At 44.9% G+C, this 18,107-nt stretch overlaps 2 protein-coding genes across 14 annotated transcripts in view; both read right to left on the bottom strand.

Annotated features, from left to right (window-relative positions):
• Window positions 1–1,258, bottom strand: part of LOC115113455 (kinesin-like protein KIFC3) — a 61,703-nt gene extending 60,445 nt beyond the window's left edge. The window contains exon 1 of one of the 2 annotated variants that reach the window (XM_065012954.1): window positions 559–1,258. The gene's annotated coding sequence lies outside the window, so the exon portion shown is untranslated. Of the gene's footprint in view, window positions 1–468; window positions 539–558 lie in introns of those variants that run through there. The other variant, XM_065012956.1, reaches the window with a different exon arrangement.
• Window positions 1,259–3,467: 2,209 nt separating this feature from the next.
• cngb1a (cyclic nucleotide gated channel subunit beta 1a) overlaps window positions 3,468–18,107 on the bottom strand; it is an 84,786-nt gene continuing 70,146 nt past the window's right edge. For 8 of the 12 annotated variants that reach the window (XM_029641120.2, XM_029641121.2, XM_065012947.1 and 5 more), the window contains 21 exons: window positions 18,033–18,047; window positions 16,822–17,035; window positions 16,673–16,706; window positions 14,097–14,265; window positions 13,920–13,937; window positions 13,730–13,831; window positions 13,310–13,458; window positions 12,936–13,148; window positions 10,362–10,570; window positions 10,061–10,111; window positions 9,858–9,944; window positions 9,646–9,710; window positions 9,306–9,428; window positions 8,968–9,109; window positions 8,636–8,795; window positions 8,353–8,450; window positions 8,049–8,132; window positions 7,763–7,881; window positions 7,389–7,535; window positions 6,289–6,472; window positions 3,468–6,084 (listed from right to left, as the gene is read on the bottom strand). In XM_029641120.2, coding sequence (XP_029496980.2) covers window positions 5,869–6,084; window positions 6,289–6,472; window positions 7,389–7,535; window positions 7,763–7,881; window positions 8,049–8,132; window positions 8,353–8,450; window positions 8,636–8,795; window positions 8,968–9,109; window positions 9,306–9,428; window positions 9,646–9,710; window positions 9,858–9,944; window positions 10,061–10,111; window positions 10,362–10,570; window positions 12,936–13,148; window positions 13,310–13,458; window positions 13,730–13,831; window positions 13,920–13,937; window positions 14,097–14,265; window positions 16,673–16,706; window positions 16,822–17,035; window positions 18,033–18,047 — 2,599 coding nt within the window. In that variant the 3' untranslated portion in view covers window positions 3,468–5,868. The remainder of the gene's footprint in view (window positions 6,085–6,288; window positions 6,473–7,388; window positions 7,536–7,762; window positions 7,882–8,048; window positions 8,133–8,352; window positions 8,451–8,635; window positions 8,796–8,967; window positions 9,110–9,305; window positions 9,429–9,645; window positions 9,711–9,857; window positions 9,945–10,060; window positions 10,112–10,361; window positions 10,571–12,935; window positions 13,149–13,309; window positions 13,459–13,729; window positions 13,832–13,919; window positions 13,938–14,096; window positions 14,266–16,672; window positions 16,707–16,821; window positions 17,036–18,032; window positions 18,048–18,107) is intronic. The other 4 variants (XM_029641129.2, XM_029641130.2, XM_029641123.2 and 1 more) reach the window with 3 other exon arrangements.

Genomic DNA, 18,107 nt, shown 5'->3' with positions numbered 1-18,107 from the left:
AGTTGTTGAATCTTATGTTCATACAAATATTTACATTAAGTTTGCTGAAAATAAACAGTTGACAGTGAGGACGTTTTGTGTTGTTGTTGCTGAATTTACATACATGAGTCGGCGCACACATAAACCTTTCAAGGTCGCACAGGTCAACATTGAAATAAAAACGCTGGTTACATTTTTTGACATGCGTGGAAACGGCTGAATGGTGTGAACCACAGCTGTTTTCAGTGAATTGGATGTGCTCTATTGCCATTTTCTGTAAACACCGAAAACAAAAACAGAGCAATTTGATAATGTTGCTTTGGGCTGTAATGTCAGTGTTGAGCGCCTTGCCAAGTAGGCTAATATCCATATAGTCAATATCACGAATTGAGCCGTACGACCACGCTGCAAAATCAATATGCAACTCGCGGCTTGACAATCTTGTTAAAACAAACCAACATTAGTTTTGACAAGGTAAATACAACTTACTTTGTAAACGCGTGTGCAAATGTCAAACAACGTAATACAAATGGGGAAATGGAAAGCAAACGTGTTAAAGGAAAATAGTGCAACTCTTACCACTCGGTCCAACACGCGAAACCTCCCCTTGTTATTCCCGAGTTGACCAAATAGCTCACATCAATAGTCGCAATCAAAAGTCAATAGTCGCGGTTGGACTGTGTTGCACAGCGCAAATCATTTAGTAGCCCATCCAGAATTCAGAGGTGCAAATATTTCCGTGTATAAGTTTTTTGTTTGTTGCCGCGGCCGAAAGTCAAGTCTCCTCGCGACTTGGAGTGGATTCACCAGCTGACTGCACTTCAGAGACCAGACATATTGCCGCGTTAATAAAAACGCGCAATCGGACATCTCCGACTTCATTGCGTTCAAGACAACTATGTACTCGGGAAAAAAACGAGCTCAGACAGGGATATTTTTTTTCGGGGCTTCCAAGTCGGAAACTTGGGCATCTGTCTGAGCTTCCACTTTCCCAATGTCCGATGTCATGATTTGACCTAGGTTATTTTCGAGTTCCCAGTTGTCTTGAAAGCACCAAAAGAGCGAGACTTTTGACAGATGTTTCTCTCCTTGTGTTGTTGCTTGACCTGCTGACCGATAACACGCTCAACTGATTGGAGTAAATATCTTAATGTTATACTAGTTTATACAATAAAATACTTTGACAAGAGAAATGCAGTTACAGTATATGCACAATAACCTAACATAGTAGGCGTAAAATAAACACCTGAAACTAAATCTCCTACATACTGGTCTTGACGGGGGGAAATTGTTATCTTCTGCACTGTTTAACCAATCCAGTAAATGTGAAGGCGGAGTATCGCCTTGTTAACGTCCAAAAGCGGAAGTCATGGCACAGGCTCTCTTTCCATTTCCCTTGAAAACCGGAACATCCGGTTGATATGGATTCGGGTAGAGGCACGTTATCGGGGACATGAGCAGAACTCTGGAAGGGGAAAATTGAGTCCCTAGAGAAAGCAAGTACAAGATGGGTGTGCGGGATGGAGGCAGTATTATCACAAGGAGACGTCTACTTGGAAAATTGAGAAAGGATGGAGGGAAAAAAGAGAGGGGAATGAGGGAAGAAGAGGGTGAGCTTGGGGTGGATAAAAATGGTGGGAAAAAGGGAGATGGTTTGTCAAAGAAGAATGGTAGAAAGTGTAAGCAGAGGGAGCTGAAGACAGGAGGAGAAATGGAAGTGAATGAGGGTGAAGAATCAGAGGTGCAGTAAAGTTATCGGAGACCGAGGTGTGCACCGAGGGTCAGGATGAAGAAGAGTCTGTGACAGTAGGAGTGAAGTTTATGGAGAAAGTGGACTCTTGCCTTTTGGCTGATCCATTTGTGGTTTCACGGTGGGTGGAAAAAAGAGTTGGGTCATGTGGAATCGGTGAGGGTAACTAGAAGTGGTCAAGTGGTAATTGTTTGTGTTTCTGTTGGGCAGAGGGAGAATGCGCTTGAAGCAAAACGAATGGGGGCAAGAAAAGTGAATTGTTTTGTTTATCAAGAAAAGGGCACCAATGAAAGGAGTGATAACTGGGGTAGCAGTAGATATAAAAGTTGACCAGCTGAGGGCAAAGATTCCCGGTGTATGTGATGCTCGTCGTTTGATGCGATGCAGACAGGGTGGTGAGAGTGGGGAAACAGAAGAGTCATTCTCTGTTCTTTTGAGTTTTGAAGTTGAGTCTTTGCCTGACAGTAAATAAAGGATATATAAAGGTATCCTGTACAAGCTTATGTGCCGAACACATTAAGATGTTACAGGTGTCAAGCTTATGGGCATGTGGCAGCAGTGTGTAGGAGGGAGGGTCCAAGGTGTTCCTATGTGGCAGCAGTGTGTAGGAGGGAGGGTCCAAGGTCTGAGAAATGTGCAGAAGGGCATGCGACAAAGGAATGTGTAGTATTTGGGAACGAGGTGGAATGTGTTAATTGTAGTGTCCCATATGCGAGAGGGGTAGGTAGAGGTTTCCAGGGTTAGAGTAGTGCAGAAGTTGTCATATGCTGAGGCAGTGAAGAAAGTTGAGGAAGATGGGTTGAGGGTGAGGAGTGGTGAGAGTAGTAGAGATATACCAGTACAGACGGATAGGCCAAACAGTGAAATAAGTTTCAGGAAGATTGGATTTATAGCAATGGTTATCAATTGTACTGCAGGTGTAACGGATGTGAAACGGCTAGCTTAGTTAGCAGTGGTGCGCGCTAAATAGCGTTTCAATCGGTGACATCACTTGCTCTGAGACCTTGAAGTAGTTGTTCCCCTTGCTCTGCAAGGGCCGCGGCTTTTGTGGAGCGATGGGTAACGATGCTTCGTGGGTGACTGTTGTTGATGTGTGCAGAGGGTCCCTGGTTCGCGCCCGGGTATGGGCGAGGGGACGGTATAAAGTTATACTGTTACACAGGCATGGATCGGAAGTCTCAGAAAATTTAGTTTGTGGTGGCAGCTGCAGCAAGGTATTTGGGTGTGTGAGACTTGACATCAGAAGAGTTACAGGTGTGTTAAGTGGTGATGTCCCATCCTTTCAGGATGATGGCATGAGGTAGGAATAAATACATTTAATTAGGGGAGTAGGGTGGTGTTCATTTTATGTTATTTTGAAATTAGTGAGTATATAGTGTCAGATGGTAGGGTATTTATTTAGTACATTTTTCTTTTTCAAGTAAAGTATAAGGGAGTTGTACTGCAGTCTAGTAGGTGGCGGTAATGGATGGATGCCACCCGCCGTTAAACCTCAGAAGAAGAAGATAGGGGCTCAGCAAGGGGTATTTGCGCCCATAATATATTTTCCCCGCAGCGTGTTTCCTTGACTTTCTCATTGGTCAAAAAAACTACACCACAATGAATGCATTATTTTTTTTTACTGATCTGTGCTGTGCTTTACTCATGCGAATGTCCCGTTTAGAAGACCTGTCAAAAGCTCAAAACTCAAGCAAAACAGTTTTTCACTGTGCCCTGAAACGTCTTCATTACCAACCAGTGGTTCTAATGCAAATCATGAGAGCATAAAAGATGTATATCAAGGGATCACTTTGTTGCCTTTATTTTACCACAGTTCTGACCTATAGCAACTGGCAGACATAGGATGCAGGTGGGCTCTCTCTCTCTCTCTCTCTCTCTCTCTTACACTTTACACAATCTTCAGTAAGCACAGTATTTTTATTGTTTACAAGCTGCATACATATGCTTTCACCATACCTATTACAATACTAGGCAAATTGTCATCTGTAAAACATTCTTCTTAATTATCAAAATCTATCTGAATCCAACAAGGGAGTTTACATAGCCAGTTTTATTCAGCTGTTGGTTCCAAAGATATCATTTAAACACTAAACAACAACAACAAGATATCTATAAATGCTTGACTTTGGATTCACAAGCTTTTATTTCCAAAATGGTTCAAAATGATATTTTCTCAGTTGAAAATGACACAAAAAAAGCACGTCCAGTCGACTGATATATATCCACGTTAAAAACAGTCTCGTAAAAACATGAAATATGGGCATAATCCCTGAGCGTTACGCTTAAGGGCTGGATTCAATCCGTATCACGGAAGTATCTAGGAAGATCCACGTTAAAATGTAAAGGTCATTTTCGATTGAGCCGACACGTGCATGGTTTAACCATGAATCTAGTATCGGCGAATGCGGGAACATATAATGCTGATCTTCCTTGATATCCTACTTCTGCGATACGGATTGAATCTAGTCCTAAATCTTCTATTAGCACCTAGGCATCTTTTTATGGCTGAAGTATGCACTGGTGTGTAAAAAGAACCCACTATGACAACCCACTATGTGCCTGACTTAAGGTCACTGATAGCTATGGGAAGGGGTTGGAAAGTTAACTGTAATATCAGTTAAAATGTGACTCCTACCACAAGTAAGCACACACTTCATCGCACCCTGAGATGTAAGCACAGAATTGGACAGAGGTTAGTTCTGAGGCTTGCTCAGCATTGTTTTATTCCCGCCTTTTTATTCTGCCTTTCCCCGTTTGGTTGAGACGGACACAATGAACACTTCCTCTGGCTTTCTGCTCCTCTTCCTGCTCATACACACTAATTTCCACATTTTACACACACACTCTCTCTGACCTCAAACTCAGTAACTCAGTAAAATCATTGAAACCCATTTGTGCTCCTCTTGTGTCAGACAGGAGGATACATGGCATGACCCTGAATCAGCCAATCAGATTTCGACTAGTGTGATGTGTCACGGCACCAAAGAAAACCAACACAGGACCACTCACTCTTAAGAGTTCAAATACGAAAGAAAAAAAAGTTTTCCCATATACCTCAGATAAGAGAAACACAGATGTTTTCCCAAAGATTAAATGCTAAACATACCAGTGTTCACTCTTGTGACACAGACTACAAAAGAAAATGGCCTCTCTTTTAAAATGGAATGGCTAAAGAAATATAGAAACCAGCAACGCCTAGGTTTTGGTTAAGGCCATATTGCCTCTGTCACAGGTACTTGGGGAGAGTGGCAGTACTTCGAAGCAGGAAGCAGTAGGAGACCTGGAGCTAAGCCCCCTGGGTAATGGAGTTTTATAACAAGGCTATATAGGATTATGAAGCATCAATAAGGATTAAAGGGGCAATCTGCAGTTGCAACATAATTGTTTTGTACATATAAATGAAGGATATGTACCCACTAATTCTTGAAGAATATAACTTATGTCTCATGAGTTTAGTTCAACTGTCATACCATTTCAGAACCCAAAATAACAAGCTTGTCTTACTTCAATGTTTTAAACAAAACAAATGTAAACAAACACTATATAGCCTCAAAACATGCATAACACTACAGTTTGATATCATGGATGGTCAATCCTTCCATCCATAGCTCTGTCTATGAATTTGACAGTGGTTACCGAAAAAGAGATGGGAAGTACTCGTTATTGTTTCAACTGCTAATTGCCGCTTTAAGGTACTAAAACGCAGTTAACACACACAACATCAGTGAGACCACGAGAGAGTGAGGGACAGAAGGGGCACACAGAATATGACAGGATAACTCTGTAAAGTGAACTTAACCCAAGGGGGGCATATGCCGTGTTCACGTCATGTCGGAAACTCAGACATTTCCGACTTGCTTACTCGTTATAGAAAGATGATACTCGAGTTTCCCACTTGGGAAGTATCAGAATCTACCAATAGAAAGCTCTACGCAAATAACTTACGTTCATATTAACTCGGAGATCCAGAGTTTCTGACATGAAGTGAACTCGGCAATAGAGAAATATTTTTTTATTTTCTTTTACCATTTCGGTCTGAAATCTCAGTCAAAATACACACAGAAGAGTATAGAAGAGTAGCGGGTGATCACAACATTTCTTCCCCTTCTCTTTCTGTCAATTTCCTTCTCGGTCTCCTTCTACTTCTTCTCCATCTCCTCCTCTTCATCTCCAGGCTTCTGCTCGACGGACAGGAGCTCCTCGCCTTTGTGACGGCGTGTCATGCGGATGAGCATCATACTGTCGGTCGTCTCGGAAACCGCATCTTCGTCATCCTCGACCTGGGCATCTGTAGGGGGGATGGGGGAGCGACGGTGCACCATCGGGGAGGGAGGAGGTATGGGGAGTCCAGAGGACTGGGGGTAGGGGGGCATTTTGAGTGTGAGAGAGAGAGAGAGAGAACAAAGATTGATTTCAGACCATTTTCCATCCACCCACAAAAAAGAGAGAGAGTAGGCGGGAGGGTGTTAGAAGGGAGAGTTGGGGACAGACACAGAGGTAGGTGTGTTGTGTGTATGACACTAGGTGTGTGCATGTAAATGCATGTGTGTGCTGTTTACCTCAGTCTCGGCAGGTTTGTAGCCCTCTTTCAGCTTGGCGAAGGTGCCCTTAATGCCTGCCTGCTCTGTAATCACCAGGGCTGCTTTGAACAGCTTGGGGGTCTCTGGCCTGTCTGGGATCACCTCGGCAGTCTCCTTCACCTCGGCCTTTTCCTCTGGCTTCTTATCCTTCGTCAGCATTTTCCTGGAAAGGGAGGAAGGCAGGGAGAAGTTGTGGTCAGGTGCGTCAGACTGAGGTAAAGCTTTTAGATATGGTCTCACTGTGCATACATACACACTGTGTACATTGATGCATTTTGTGTGCTTGAAACATTTAGGCATGCACACATGTGGCATACAAACGCGAACTAATACACTGTATACAGTTGAAGTCGGAAGTTTACATACACCTTAGCCGAATACATTTAAACTCAGTTTTTCAAAATTCCTGACATTTAATCAGAGTAAAAATTCCCTGTCTTAGGTCAGTTAGGATCACCACTTTATTTTAAGAATGTGAAATGTCAGAATAATAGTAGAGAGAATGATTTCTTTCAGATTTGATTTCTTTCATTACATTCCCAGTGGGTCAGAAGTTTACATGCACTCAATTAGTATTTGGTAGCATTGCCTTTAAATTGTTTAACTTTAACTTGCACCTCCCTGTCCTCACTTACGAGGTAAATTGATGCCACGGATGAGTTAGAGCAGGTCATGAGACTGTCTGTTTATCCAGACATTATTCCCTCATAACTTCTGCCTGCCTCTCACTTAAACCAATAATACTTCATCAGGAGCTCAAACTCCTCGTATGATCAGTGAGAGAGAATTACAGTAGAGAGGGAAAGAGATAGAGATACAGAGTGGACGAACAGACAGAGGGAGATAGTGACAGATGGAGGAAGAGATGAAGTGGAGAGATAGAGGCTATGGTAAAGAGAGAGAAAGAGAGAGCACCTTAACCATCCCCATCCACCCTTCCCCCGAGACTCATATCCCACTTCCCAGCCCATCCATTTGACCTTCCCCCTCAGGCCTTTTGGCTGTGTCCTGGGTAAGAAGAGAGGGATAGGTGAACTGGAAAAGGTAGGAACGTTGGATTCGAGAGGTCACCCCCTCACTTGGCCTTCTTGCGGAGGAGTTTCTGGGACTCGGGGTAGTGCACCAGGATGTCTGAGAGGTCCCTCTTATCCAGGATGAAGAGGTTCGCGAATCCGTGAGCCATCACATTGGCCGTGCGTCTGTTCCCCCCGCCCCCTGCCAGCAAGCTGTCCAATCGGAGGACATATATGGGTTACACGCCAAACAAACACCAAATGAATGCTTAGAAACATTCTAGAGGCAAGCTTGAGACGTAGCATGCACACTGTCGCATGCATGAGTACTGAAACAGGTTCATTGGGATTGTGTACAATGTACAGCCCTTAGATATTCCAATACATGATACTGTATATGAGGAAAAGATTTGGACCAGTGATTAAGGGGGAGCTCTCACCTGATTTCTCCAAACACAGAGCCGGCCCTGATTGTCACAAACACAGTCTTCAAATCAGGTCCTCCCACCACCTGAACCTCCCCCTGCTTGATGATATACATCTCCCTGCCGATCTCACCCTGCCCACATGGGACACACAGCACATTATATCAGATCATAGCAAAGGCACACAGGTACAATTAGAGGTACGGTTTACAGAGGGAGAATGGACCATGTGCAAGTGATTTAGGCTAAGCTTGGGGTAAAGCTGTGATGGGAGGGTGAGGGCATTACTCCATTGGCCTACCTTTTTACAGACAAAGTCCCCAGGCAGGTAGACCACAGACTTGAGCCTCATCAACATGTCAAAGATCATCTGTCTGTCACAGCCCTGGAATAGAGAGAGAGAGAGAAAGAAAGAAAGAAAGAGAGAGAGAGAGAGAGAGAGGGGGGCAGATATAGAGGCAGGGAATGGAGAGACATGAAAGAGGGAGTTTAGTACAATTGGAGAGAAAAAAAAGAGAACGAAAGAGAGAGCGAGAGAGTATAGTATGTATTATTGAAGATTTGACAAAGACGAGGGCTGCACTGGACTCTTTCCCTCCCCTTACCTGGAACAGGGCCACTTTACTCACGATGGAGTAGTTAACATCCACAGCCATGTCCATCCTCATCTTATCCGGCAGCTGGATCAACAGCTCCTGCTCATCTGTAGAGCGAGAGAGAGACCAAGAGGCAGCAAGAGGGAAAAAGGTAAGGTGGGAGGCAGATGGGCAGAGAGAAGGAGAGAGTTAGGGGGATGGTGAGCGAGCAAATAGGCCAATAACAGAAAACAATATCTTCGAAACATTTCGACATGTAGCACTCTCACAACATTTAGCCAACGTTCCTCACCCAGCATGCCCTGTATTTTCCAGGTGTAGTCGTACCAGGTCTTGACTCTGTTCTGGACCTCTGTGGGGATGTGGTAGGAGGTCATGTACTTGATGGTGTTGTCCATACAGGCCCGGTAGTAGTTCTGACCCGCTGTGGCAGCCCCCACCACATCTCTCATCTGGAACAACAGCAGAACAACAAGCCTTATGTTCAGTAGGCGTGAAACGGAACAAAACGCTCAGAAACAAGAACGTACAATCTGAGCCATCAATCTGAGCCATTATTTTCTGTTGGAAAACGTTTTGCTGTGGCATGCCCCAATGAACATGGATTGTCTTCGCTGCACCTACCTGACCAATCATGATGGAGAAAGCAAAGACGCCAACAAAATAGTTGACGAGCTGGAATGTGATCTCAAACACGGTGGTTGGGTCCGGGAGACCACCGATGGTGATCAGGGTCTTTACAGCAAAGTAGTAACACCGGATATAACTGGGCACACAGACAGAGGCACTGTATACACACAGATGTCCGACAAATACACACACGCACACACGTCTGGGATAAATGAACATTTCTAAAGGTGACCGCAGAAGAGGACTTGGAAAAAGCTGGATGTTTTGTGGTAATGTGGTTGGTGTGAGGGTTTTTCGGCCGTTTTCTGACAGTTTAGCGGTGTTCTCCTCACCTGTTCCCTTTGCCATTGTAGACCCACTTAGTGGACCCCAGCCCCTCGTAGTCAGAACCCCAATAGAACAGACAAGCGTTGATGTGGAGAGAATACAACAGGTAGGAAGTGGTCAGGATCACTCTGAGAGGGAGAGAGAGAGAGGAGGGGAATGACAAAAAGTTACTAGAGCTCAGTAAGGGCTACAGCATCCACTGCTGGCTAATTATGTGTATTGCGTGTTGAGTGTGTCTGTGTAGGGTTTTCTCTGCTGAGTGTTTTGTCTTGAGCTAATGTCCTGTGTAGAGTATGTATGTGTGGTTGATGGTCAGAGTGTGTTCTATGTGTCCCTCTCTGGGACCTGTAGATGTAGGCTTTCTTCATGACTGCTTCCAAACGGTCGTTGAACTCAAAGAAAGCCATGTACTGAAACAGAGAAAGAGAGGCGTCAATCACTAATCACTAAGGTCTAAGCACTCCAATGAATGTACGTGTGTGTGTGTGTGTGTGTGTCTGTGTGTGTGTGTGTGTGTGTGTGTGTGTGTGTGTGTGTGTGTGTGTGTGTGTGTGTACCTTCAGTAGGCGGGGGAATCTGAGAAGGGAGTTAACGCCAGTAAAGTAGTAAAATATCTCCATGGGGAACATACTGACACAATCCATCTGAAAGACAAATAATTCCTTTACAAACCAACACTCCTCACATCCATCTGAGAAATATAGAGTTACTTGTCTACTAGCCCAGTCAACAAGGAGAAACAGTGTAGCTTCAGCCTCACCTTGAATCGTTCTGTTGTCATGTAGTTGTCTCTCATGTCCTTTTTGTCACACTGCAAGAAAAGAGAAGAAATTAGAACATCATTTAGTTCCTTGTATCTATAAATGTGTATATGTATGTGCGTTTTAGAGGTGTTTCTGAATCTGTGTGTATGATTGTCTGTGTTGGCATACATTTTCTAGTACTACTTGCCATAGAGGGCCAGTTTGTGTGAGGGCCTGTTTGTGTGTATGTACCTGTCTGTATAAGCATGGTGCATATGTGATTGCCTACAGTATATGTGAGGATCCAGATCCCCTTACCACAATATCTCCTCCGCGTACAAACTCCAGGCGGGGCTGAAAGACCAGGATGTCGGTGATGTAAATAAGGTCACAGGTGTAGTCCATTAACAGCCACCAGTAGATGTTGTCTGCAGTCTGGTAGGGGAAGGCCCAGCGCACCGGGATCAGCCACACGTTCCAGTTCCACGCCATCATCACAAAGAACAGCCACACCACGTAGACTAGGTCTACAGGGAGACGAGAGGCACAGACAGAGCAGAGCAGAGTCAACTACAACATGAATATAAAAACTCAATGGGGGCTAAAAGGTATATTAGGATTTCATTACATTAGTATCAGGGCCCAAGGTCAGGTTGGTAAAGATAGTTCATATTTTATTGTCAAGATTCAGAAGTGAGATGGGCCTGTAAGAGGCGCACTCATCAGCCAGTTGGTCATTTTTATTTGTATTTTATTTAACCTTTATTTAACGAGGCAAGTCATGTCAGTAAAGTATCATTATGTGTTGTATAGGAATGTATACTGGAACAGGGGTATGTGGTAGTAAAATTGGTGAGGGATATTATCCACTATTCTAAAGTTTTGGTCCTGGATACTGATTAGCTGAAAGCCGTGGTATATTAGATTGTATACCATGGGTATGGCAAGAAATGACTTGTTTACTGTTCTGGTGTTTGTAGCATATGGCTAATATACCACGGCTAAGGGCTGTATGCAGGCAATACCGCGTTGCATCGGGCCTAAGAACAGCCCTTAAAAGTGGAATATTGGCAATATACCACACCCCCCTAGGGCCATATCACTTAAATATACCACGGGTGTGACCCAAAATGACTTGTTTATTGTATAATTATGTTGATAACCAGTTTATAATAGCAGTAAAGCACCTCAGGGGTTTGTGGTTTATGGCCAGTATACCATGGCTAAGGGGTGTACCAAGGCACTCTGCGTTGCGTCGTGCATAAGAACAGCTCTTAGCCGTGGAACGATATCATAACCGCCATCGATAAAAGACAGTACTGTGCAGCTGTCTTCATCGACCTTGCCAAGGCTTTCGACTCTGTCAATCACCATATTCTTATCGGCAGACTCAGTAGCCTTGGTTTTTCAGATGACTGCCTTGCCTGGTTCACCAATTACTTTGCAGACAGAGTTCAGTGTGTCAAATCGGAGGGCATGCTCTCCGGTTCTCTGGCAGTCTCTATGGGGGTGCCACAGGGTTCAATTCTCGGGCGACTCTTTTCTCTGTATATATCAATGATGTTGCTCTTGCTGCGGGCGATTCCCTGATCCACCTCTATGCAGACGACACCATTCTATATACTTCCGGCCCGTCCTTGGACACTGTGCTATCTAACCTCCAAACAAGCTTCAATGCCATACAACACTCCTTCCGTGGCCTCCAACTGCTCTTAAACGCTAGTAAAACCAAATGCATGCTTTTGAACCGTTCGCTGCCTGCACCCGCACGCCTGACCAGCATCACCACCCTGGATGGTTCCGACCTTGAATATGTGGACATCTATAAGTACCTAGGTGTCTGGCTAGACTGTAAACTCTCCTTCCAGACTCATATCAAACATCTCCAATCGAAAATCAAATCAAGAGTCGGCTTTCTATTCCGCAACAAAGCCTCCTTCACTCGCGCCACCAAACTTACCCTAGTAAAACTGACTATCCTACCGATCCTCGACTTTGGCGATGTCATCTACAAAATTGCTTCCAACACTCTACTCAGCAAACTGGATACAGTTTATCACAGTGCCATCCGTTTTGTCACTAAAGCACCTTATACCACCCACCACTGCGACTTGTATGCTCTAGTCGGCTGGCCCTCGCTACATATTCGTCGCCAGACCCACTGGCTCCAGGTCATCTACAAGTCCATGCTAGGTAAAGCTCCGCCTTATCTCAGTTCACTGGTCACGATGGCAACACCCATCCGTAGCACGCTCTCCAGCAGGTGTATCTCACTGATCATCCCTAAAGCCAACACCTCATTTGGCCGCCTTTCGCTCCAATACTCTGCTGCCTGTGACTGGAACGAATTGCAAAAATCGCTGAAGTTGGAGACTTTTATCTCCCTCACCAACTTCAAACATCTGCTATCTGAGCAGCTAACCGATCGCTGCAGCTGTACATAGTCTATTGGTAAATAGCCCACCCATTTTCACCTACCTCATCCCCATACTGTTTTTATTTATTTACTTTTCTGCTCTTTTGCACACCAATATCTCTACCTGTACATGTCCATCTGATCATTTATCACTCCAGTGTTAATCTGCAAAATTGTAATTATTCGCCTACCTCCTCATGCCTTTTGCACACAATGTATATAGACTCCCCTTTTTTTCCCTACTGTGTTATTGACTTGTTAATTGTTTACTCCATGTGTAACTCTGTGTTGTCTGTTCACACTGCTATGTTTTATCTTGGCCAGGTCGCAGTTACAATTGAGAACTTGTTCTCAACTAGCCTACCTGGTTAAATAAAGGTGAAATAAAAAAATAAAAAAATAAATGAGCCATATACAGTACCACACCACCTCGGGCCTTAGTGCTTAAGTATAATATGTTTTGGTATATAGCTCACCAGTATAAGGGTCGATGCTGGAAGGGAAACGATAGTCCACTATGGTTTGAAGCCAACTAGGAAGTGGGGGCATTTTGGGAAGTTTGATGATTTTGATTGGGTATCCATAGAAGTCCCAGTACTCCTCCTCCTCTTCCTCCTCCACTGGGGCTGAGATGTCCTTGTCATCTTCTGGGGGAGGAGGAGGAGGGGGAGGGGGCGCCTTGGCTGGGGCTGGGATTGAGAGGTCAAAAGTTATAGGTTATGTGAAAATGGATGTGGGTCAGGGATGCATTTGTACATTTTAGAAAATCATTTGGCAATTGTGTATTTTGCTTGTTGTAAGGTCAAGGGTCAGGGTCACAGGTAAAAGGTCATGCTTAGTGGTAACCTACAGGTTTGAGGGCTGTCTTCCTCAGATTCGTCAGGGTCCATCAGTTTTTCCTTCTTGCGGACCGTCCTCGCCTTAAACAGCTTGACCAGTGTAGTCACTCTCTCTTGGACAATCACACTGCCATAGCTGGCCGCTGATGCTGGACGATCCCTGCAGGATACGACATCATCAGTGAGTGAGTGAGTGTGTGCAAGTGTACCATGCATGCAAGTGTACAACAGGTTGGTGGCTTCTTAATTGGGGAGGACGGGCTGGAGCAGAATAGGTTGAGTGGTATCAAATACATAAAACACGTGGTTTCCAAATGGTTGATGCCATTCCATTAACTCTGTTCCAGCCATTGTTAAGAGCTGTCCTCCGCTCAGCAGCCTCCACTGGTTTTGCATGCGTCTTGTGCATTTGCCTGTGTGGCATCACTCACCCATCTTCCACAGTCAGGAGGCCGGTCTGCATCTCCAAGTCATCAACACCAAAAACATCATCCTCTTCAGCACTTCTCTCTTCTACCGGGAGGAGCGAGCCACTAAAGGAAAGGCGATACAAGGTTAGGCAATAGGAGACAAAGAGACAAGGGTAGGATAAACTGCATAAACAAAGCTGCCACAACTTACTCTGCAGCCACAGCTTTGCTGAATGTGTGAGAAAAAGAGAGAGTGATATTAAGGCAATATGGCTAGTAAATTAAATGTTTGTCTGTCATCCTAGGCAAATCACCATAGAGCAAGTCTGTGCAGCTACTATAATCATCAGACAGGCTTTTGAAGCAGCAGAGTGTATAGTCAGTTTACCTGCGCTTGGTCCCGGGGGGGGGAGACACGGTCAGAGAGATGGACAGGGGATCCTGGGAGGTGATGATCTGGGGGATGTTGCGACCCCCTCTCATCCCTACGTCTCTGTCCACATCCTCCACTTTAACCACTGGCAGCACATTCCCTCCTCTGTCCTTTCCAACGCTCCCTGAAGAACACGAGGAACTGCTTTCTATAACTCTAGAAAATTCACTCAAGAGAGTTCTGTTGATACCTACCAACAAACCAGAACTATCAGATAAAAATTCTAGAAACAACACTTGTAAGCGTTCTAGAACTTTTGTATGACGACGAAAACACTCTAGAACCCATGGGGTTTGCTTAGCCCAGGGATAACTTCAGTACAACAGTAAAGAGGCTAATGTGAATTAACAGGTGACTTCTTCCTGAGGCTGGTTGGGAGAGTGCCAAGTGTGTCCGGGGCTGTCATCGAGGCAGGGGGTGGATACTTTGAAGAGTCTCAAATGTGGAGCGTTTTTTGATTTGTTTGGCACTTTTTTGGTTGCTACATGATCCCATATTTGTTATTTCATAGTTTAGATGTCTTCACTATTATTCTACAATGTAGAAAAAAGTAAAAAATAAAGAGGCTATTGTCATTGATGTGAAAGAACAGAACGACACAACACAGCACGACATGGCACAACACGACACGGCATTGCACAACACAGAACAGCACGGCACAGGACATTTCACCCTAGAGGGTTCGGTTCACCTGAGCAGTGGGTGGATGGCTGCTGCTCTTCGAGATGAAGCAGGGTGCACGGTAGAGAGCATGATGGCAGAGATTTGGAGGGCGGTGGTCAAGGGGTCAGGATGGGGTCAGGATGGGGTTGGGAGGTCTCAGGATAGGTGAAACTTGACTTAGTGCTCTGAGGAGACGGTTGATCTAATTTGACACTAGTTTTCTGAATCTAACTCCAGGTCTGCAGGGAGGGGCAGGCGTTGGGACAGGGGAAGGGAGTGTTACTCCTTGGAGACATCTTCCTGGGGTTGGGTTTGGGACACGGCATTTGGGTTAAGTCTGTTGAGGCGATTGAGTATCATTTGGCAGTACTGTCGCGCCTGCTTGGGTAGCTCGGACATCTCATGTTTTAGCAGGGTTAACTCTTCTGGCAGGGCGAGCATGGACAGTTTAGGAGGGTTCAGGTTGTTGTCGCGTAGCAACTTGGTGAGATTGTCGAGGCACTGGCAGGCGTGGGGGATATGCACAAGCAGGCTCCTGATTGGAGAGCAATTGGAGGGCACTGGGCGGCGACATGGTCAGACAGCCAATCAGATCAATACAATTGAGCAAAACAGGAAGTCATGTTAAGATCGAAAATGTTAGAGTAGTAGTTAGTAGTAGTAGTTTTAATGTCTGGTAATTGTGCTGTCATATACAATATATATATATATATACAAAGTATGTGTACACCCCTTCAAATTAGTTGATTCGACTATTTCAGCCATACCTGTTGCTGACAGGTGAATAGAATCAAACACACAGCCATGCAACCTCCATAGACAAACATTGGCAGTAGAATAGCCTTACTGAAGAGCTCAGTGACCTTCAACGTGGCACCATCATACAATAGGATGCCACATTTCCAACAAGTCAGTTTGTCAGATTTCTGACCTACTAGAGCTGCCCTGGTCAACTGTCAACTATTGTGAAGTGGAAACGTCTCGGAGCAACAACGGCTCAGCTGTGAAGTGGTAGGCAACACAAGCTCACAGAATGGGACATTTGAGTGCTGAAGAGTAAAAATCGTCTGTCCTCGGTTGCAACACTCACTACCGAGTTCCAAACTGCCTCTGGAAGCAACGTCAGCACAAGAACTGTTCATCGGGAGCTTCATCAAATGGGTTTCCATGGCCGAGTAGCCGTACACACAAGCCTAAGATCACCATGTGCAATGCCAAGTGTGGGCTGGAGTGGTGTAAAGCTTACCGCCATTGGACTCTGTAGCATTGGAAATGCGTTCTCTGGAGTGATGAATCACATTTCACCATCTGGCAGGAGAACGCTACCTGCCCCAATGCATAGTGCCAACTGTAAAGTTTGGTGGGGAGGAATAATGGTTTTGGGCGGTTTTTCATGGTTCGGGCTAAGCCCCTTAGTTCCAGTGAAGGGAAATCTTAACGCTACAGCATACAATGACATTCTAGACAATTTTGTGCTTCCAACTTTGTGGCAACAGTTTGGGGAAGGCTCTTTCCTGTTTCAGCATGACAATGCCCCCGTGCACAAAGCGAGGTCCATACAGAAATGACCTCAACCTAATCGAACACATTTGGGGTGAATTAGAACGCCGACTGCGAGCCATGCCTAATCGCCCAACATCAGTGCCCGACCTCACTAATGCTCTTGTGGTCGCTGCAGCAATTTTCAAACATCTTGTGGAAAGTCTCAATGGAGGCTGTTATAGCAGCAAAGGGGAGACCAACTCCATAATAATCCCCATAATTCTGGAATGAGATGTTTGATGAGCAGGTGTCCACATACTTTACTATATACACTGCTGTTCAGCATTGATGAATATCCTCTTATTACATGAAGCAGGAAGACTCACCTTCACACCCTGCTTCGTCGGCACTTTCCTCTTCCTGTAATGAGAGCAGTGAACATAAAAAACATTCTCCATAGTAATAGCGTTAGTAACACCCATGAAACTACAGTGTAATAACAAGGATATCCGTTGGCTGTTAAAATGTTCCCTACCTGAGTTGCGGCAGTGGGTGGAGTCTTCTGGTCGGCTGGTTCTGGCTGTTCGGTCACTGCCGGGGCCTCTGTCGCTGTGGGAGACTGTTTATTTTGCGGCTCTGGTTCTGGGGAGGCCTCTCTGGGGGTAGACACTGGGGGGCTTGGTTCGACTGACCCCGCCTCTGCCTCAACCTCGGACAACCCCTCGGCTGGACACACATCCATCAGGCACCTGGAGAGGGAGTGTGGTCCGATCAGTGCAGCTTTACTGTGTGATAGCCAATAGGAGTAGCGTTGAACACTGAGAGAACCTATCAATTCAATCTTAGTGCTGGATGTGAAGCAGAGAAAATAATTAGGACAAACACACATCCACCTAGCTCTGGTCCAGGGCGTTAGAGCTGCTTGCTAGAAAGCTCAGCGTTACCATAGGCATATGCACTCTGGGCATACAGAGTAAGATGTCAAGATGCAATGTCTCGCAATTGCAGATAATGAATTCTCCACTGCTAAGAAAACAATTTATATCCGTCACTGAAACAGATGCAGCCATATCTCAACAACAATGTAGACAAATTGTTCTCTATTACACAACTTACTCAGAACCTATTGGGGGGGAAATCTCTCTGAATATTGTTCTCTAAAGCCTATGTGGTCTCCTTCTTCCGTGACTGTTTGCCTCTTAACTGTGGCAAACACATTGTAAAATACAGTGTGTGATCTCACCCTCACAACAAATAATCCTGGAGTTTTGTCTGATTTCTGATAACCGGATTGGTTGGTTTGGAGGAAAAACTTTGGCACTTGATGTGAACTATTACTGCCCTGACAATCACAGGGCATAAATCATCAGGACAACCATCGACAACCAGATCAGACGGGTATGAATGGGAGGATTTCGGACAATGTTGCCACAGCGGCATTGAATTATCAAGATAACATTTGTCATTCGGGACTGTGAGGATGGATACTGGGGAGAGGGATCGACTTAGATGTTGTCTTTGAATTGGCTTCTGTCTGTTTGACATCGGGTTAGATCTCAACTATGTTTTGTTTTTTTAATGAATGAAGCAATTGTTTTGTGTAGAATGAAAAAAAAAAAAAGAAGACTAAGTTAAACATATCGCAGACTAGTCATTACATAGCCTCGCCGCCGGCCCGCCAATGACAATACAGTATCTGGAGACTAAGTCATTCTTAAGGGTCTAAATTTGGTTTTTAGAACCTACCTTTTCAGGTCCACTCTGATTCAATGAGGAATTGGCGGCACAAGGCAATACAAGAGACATGTCAAACTGAATAAG

The sequence above is a fragment of the Oncorhynchus nerka genome, linkage group LG28 (genome assembly GCF_034236695.1).
Source record: "Oncorhynchus nerka isolate Pitt River linkage group LG28, Oner_Uvic_2.0, whole genome shotgun sequence".
NCBI lineage: Eukaryota > Metazoa > Chordata > Actinopteri > Salmoniformes > Salmonidae > Oncorhynchus > Oncorhynchus nerka.
The sequence above is the reverse complement of the archived record's forward strand: the minus strand, read 5'-3'. Positions and strand labels throughout refer to the sequence as shown.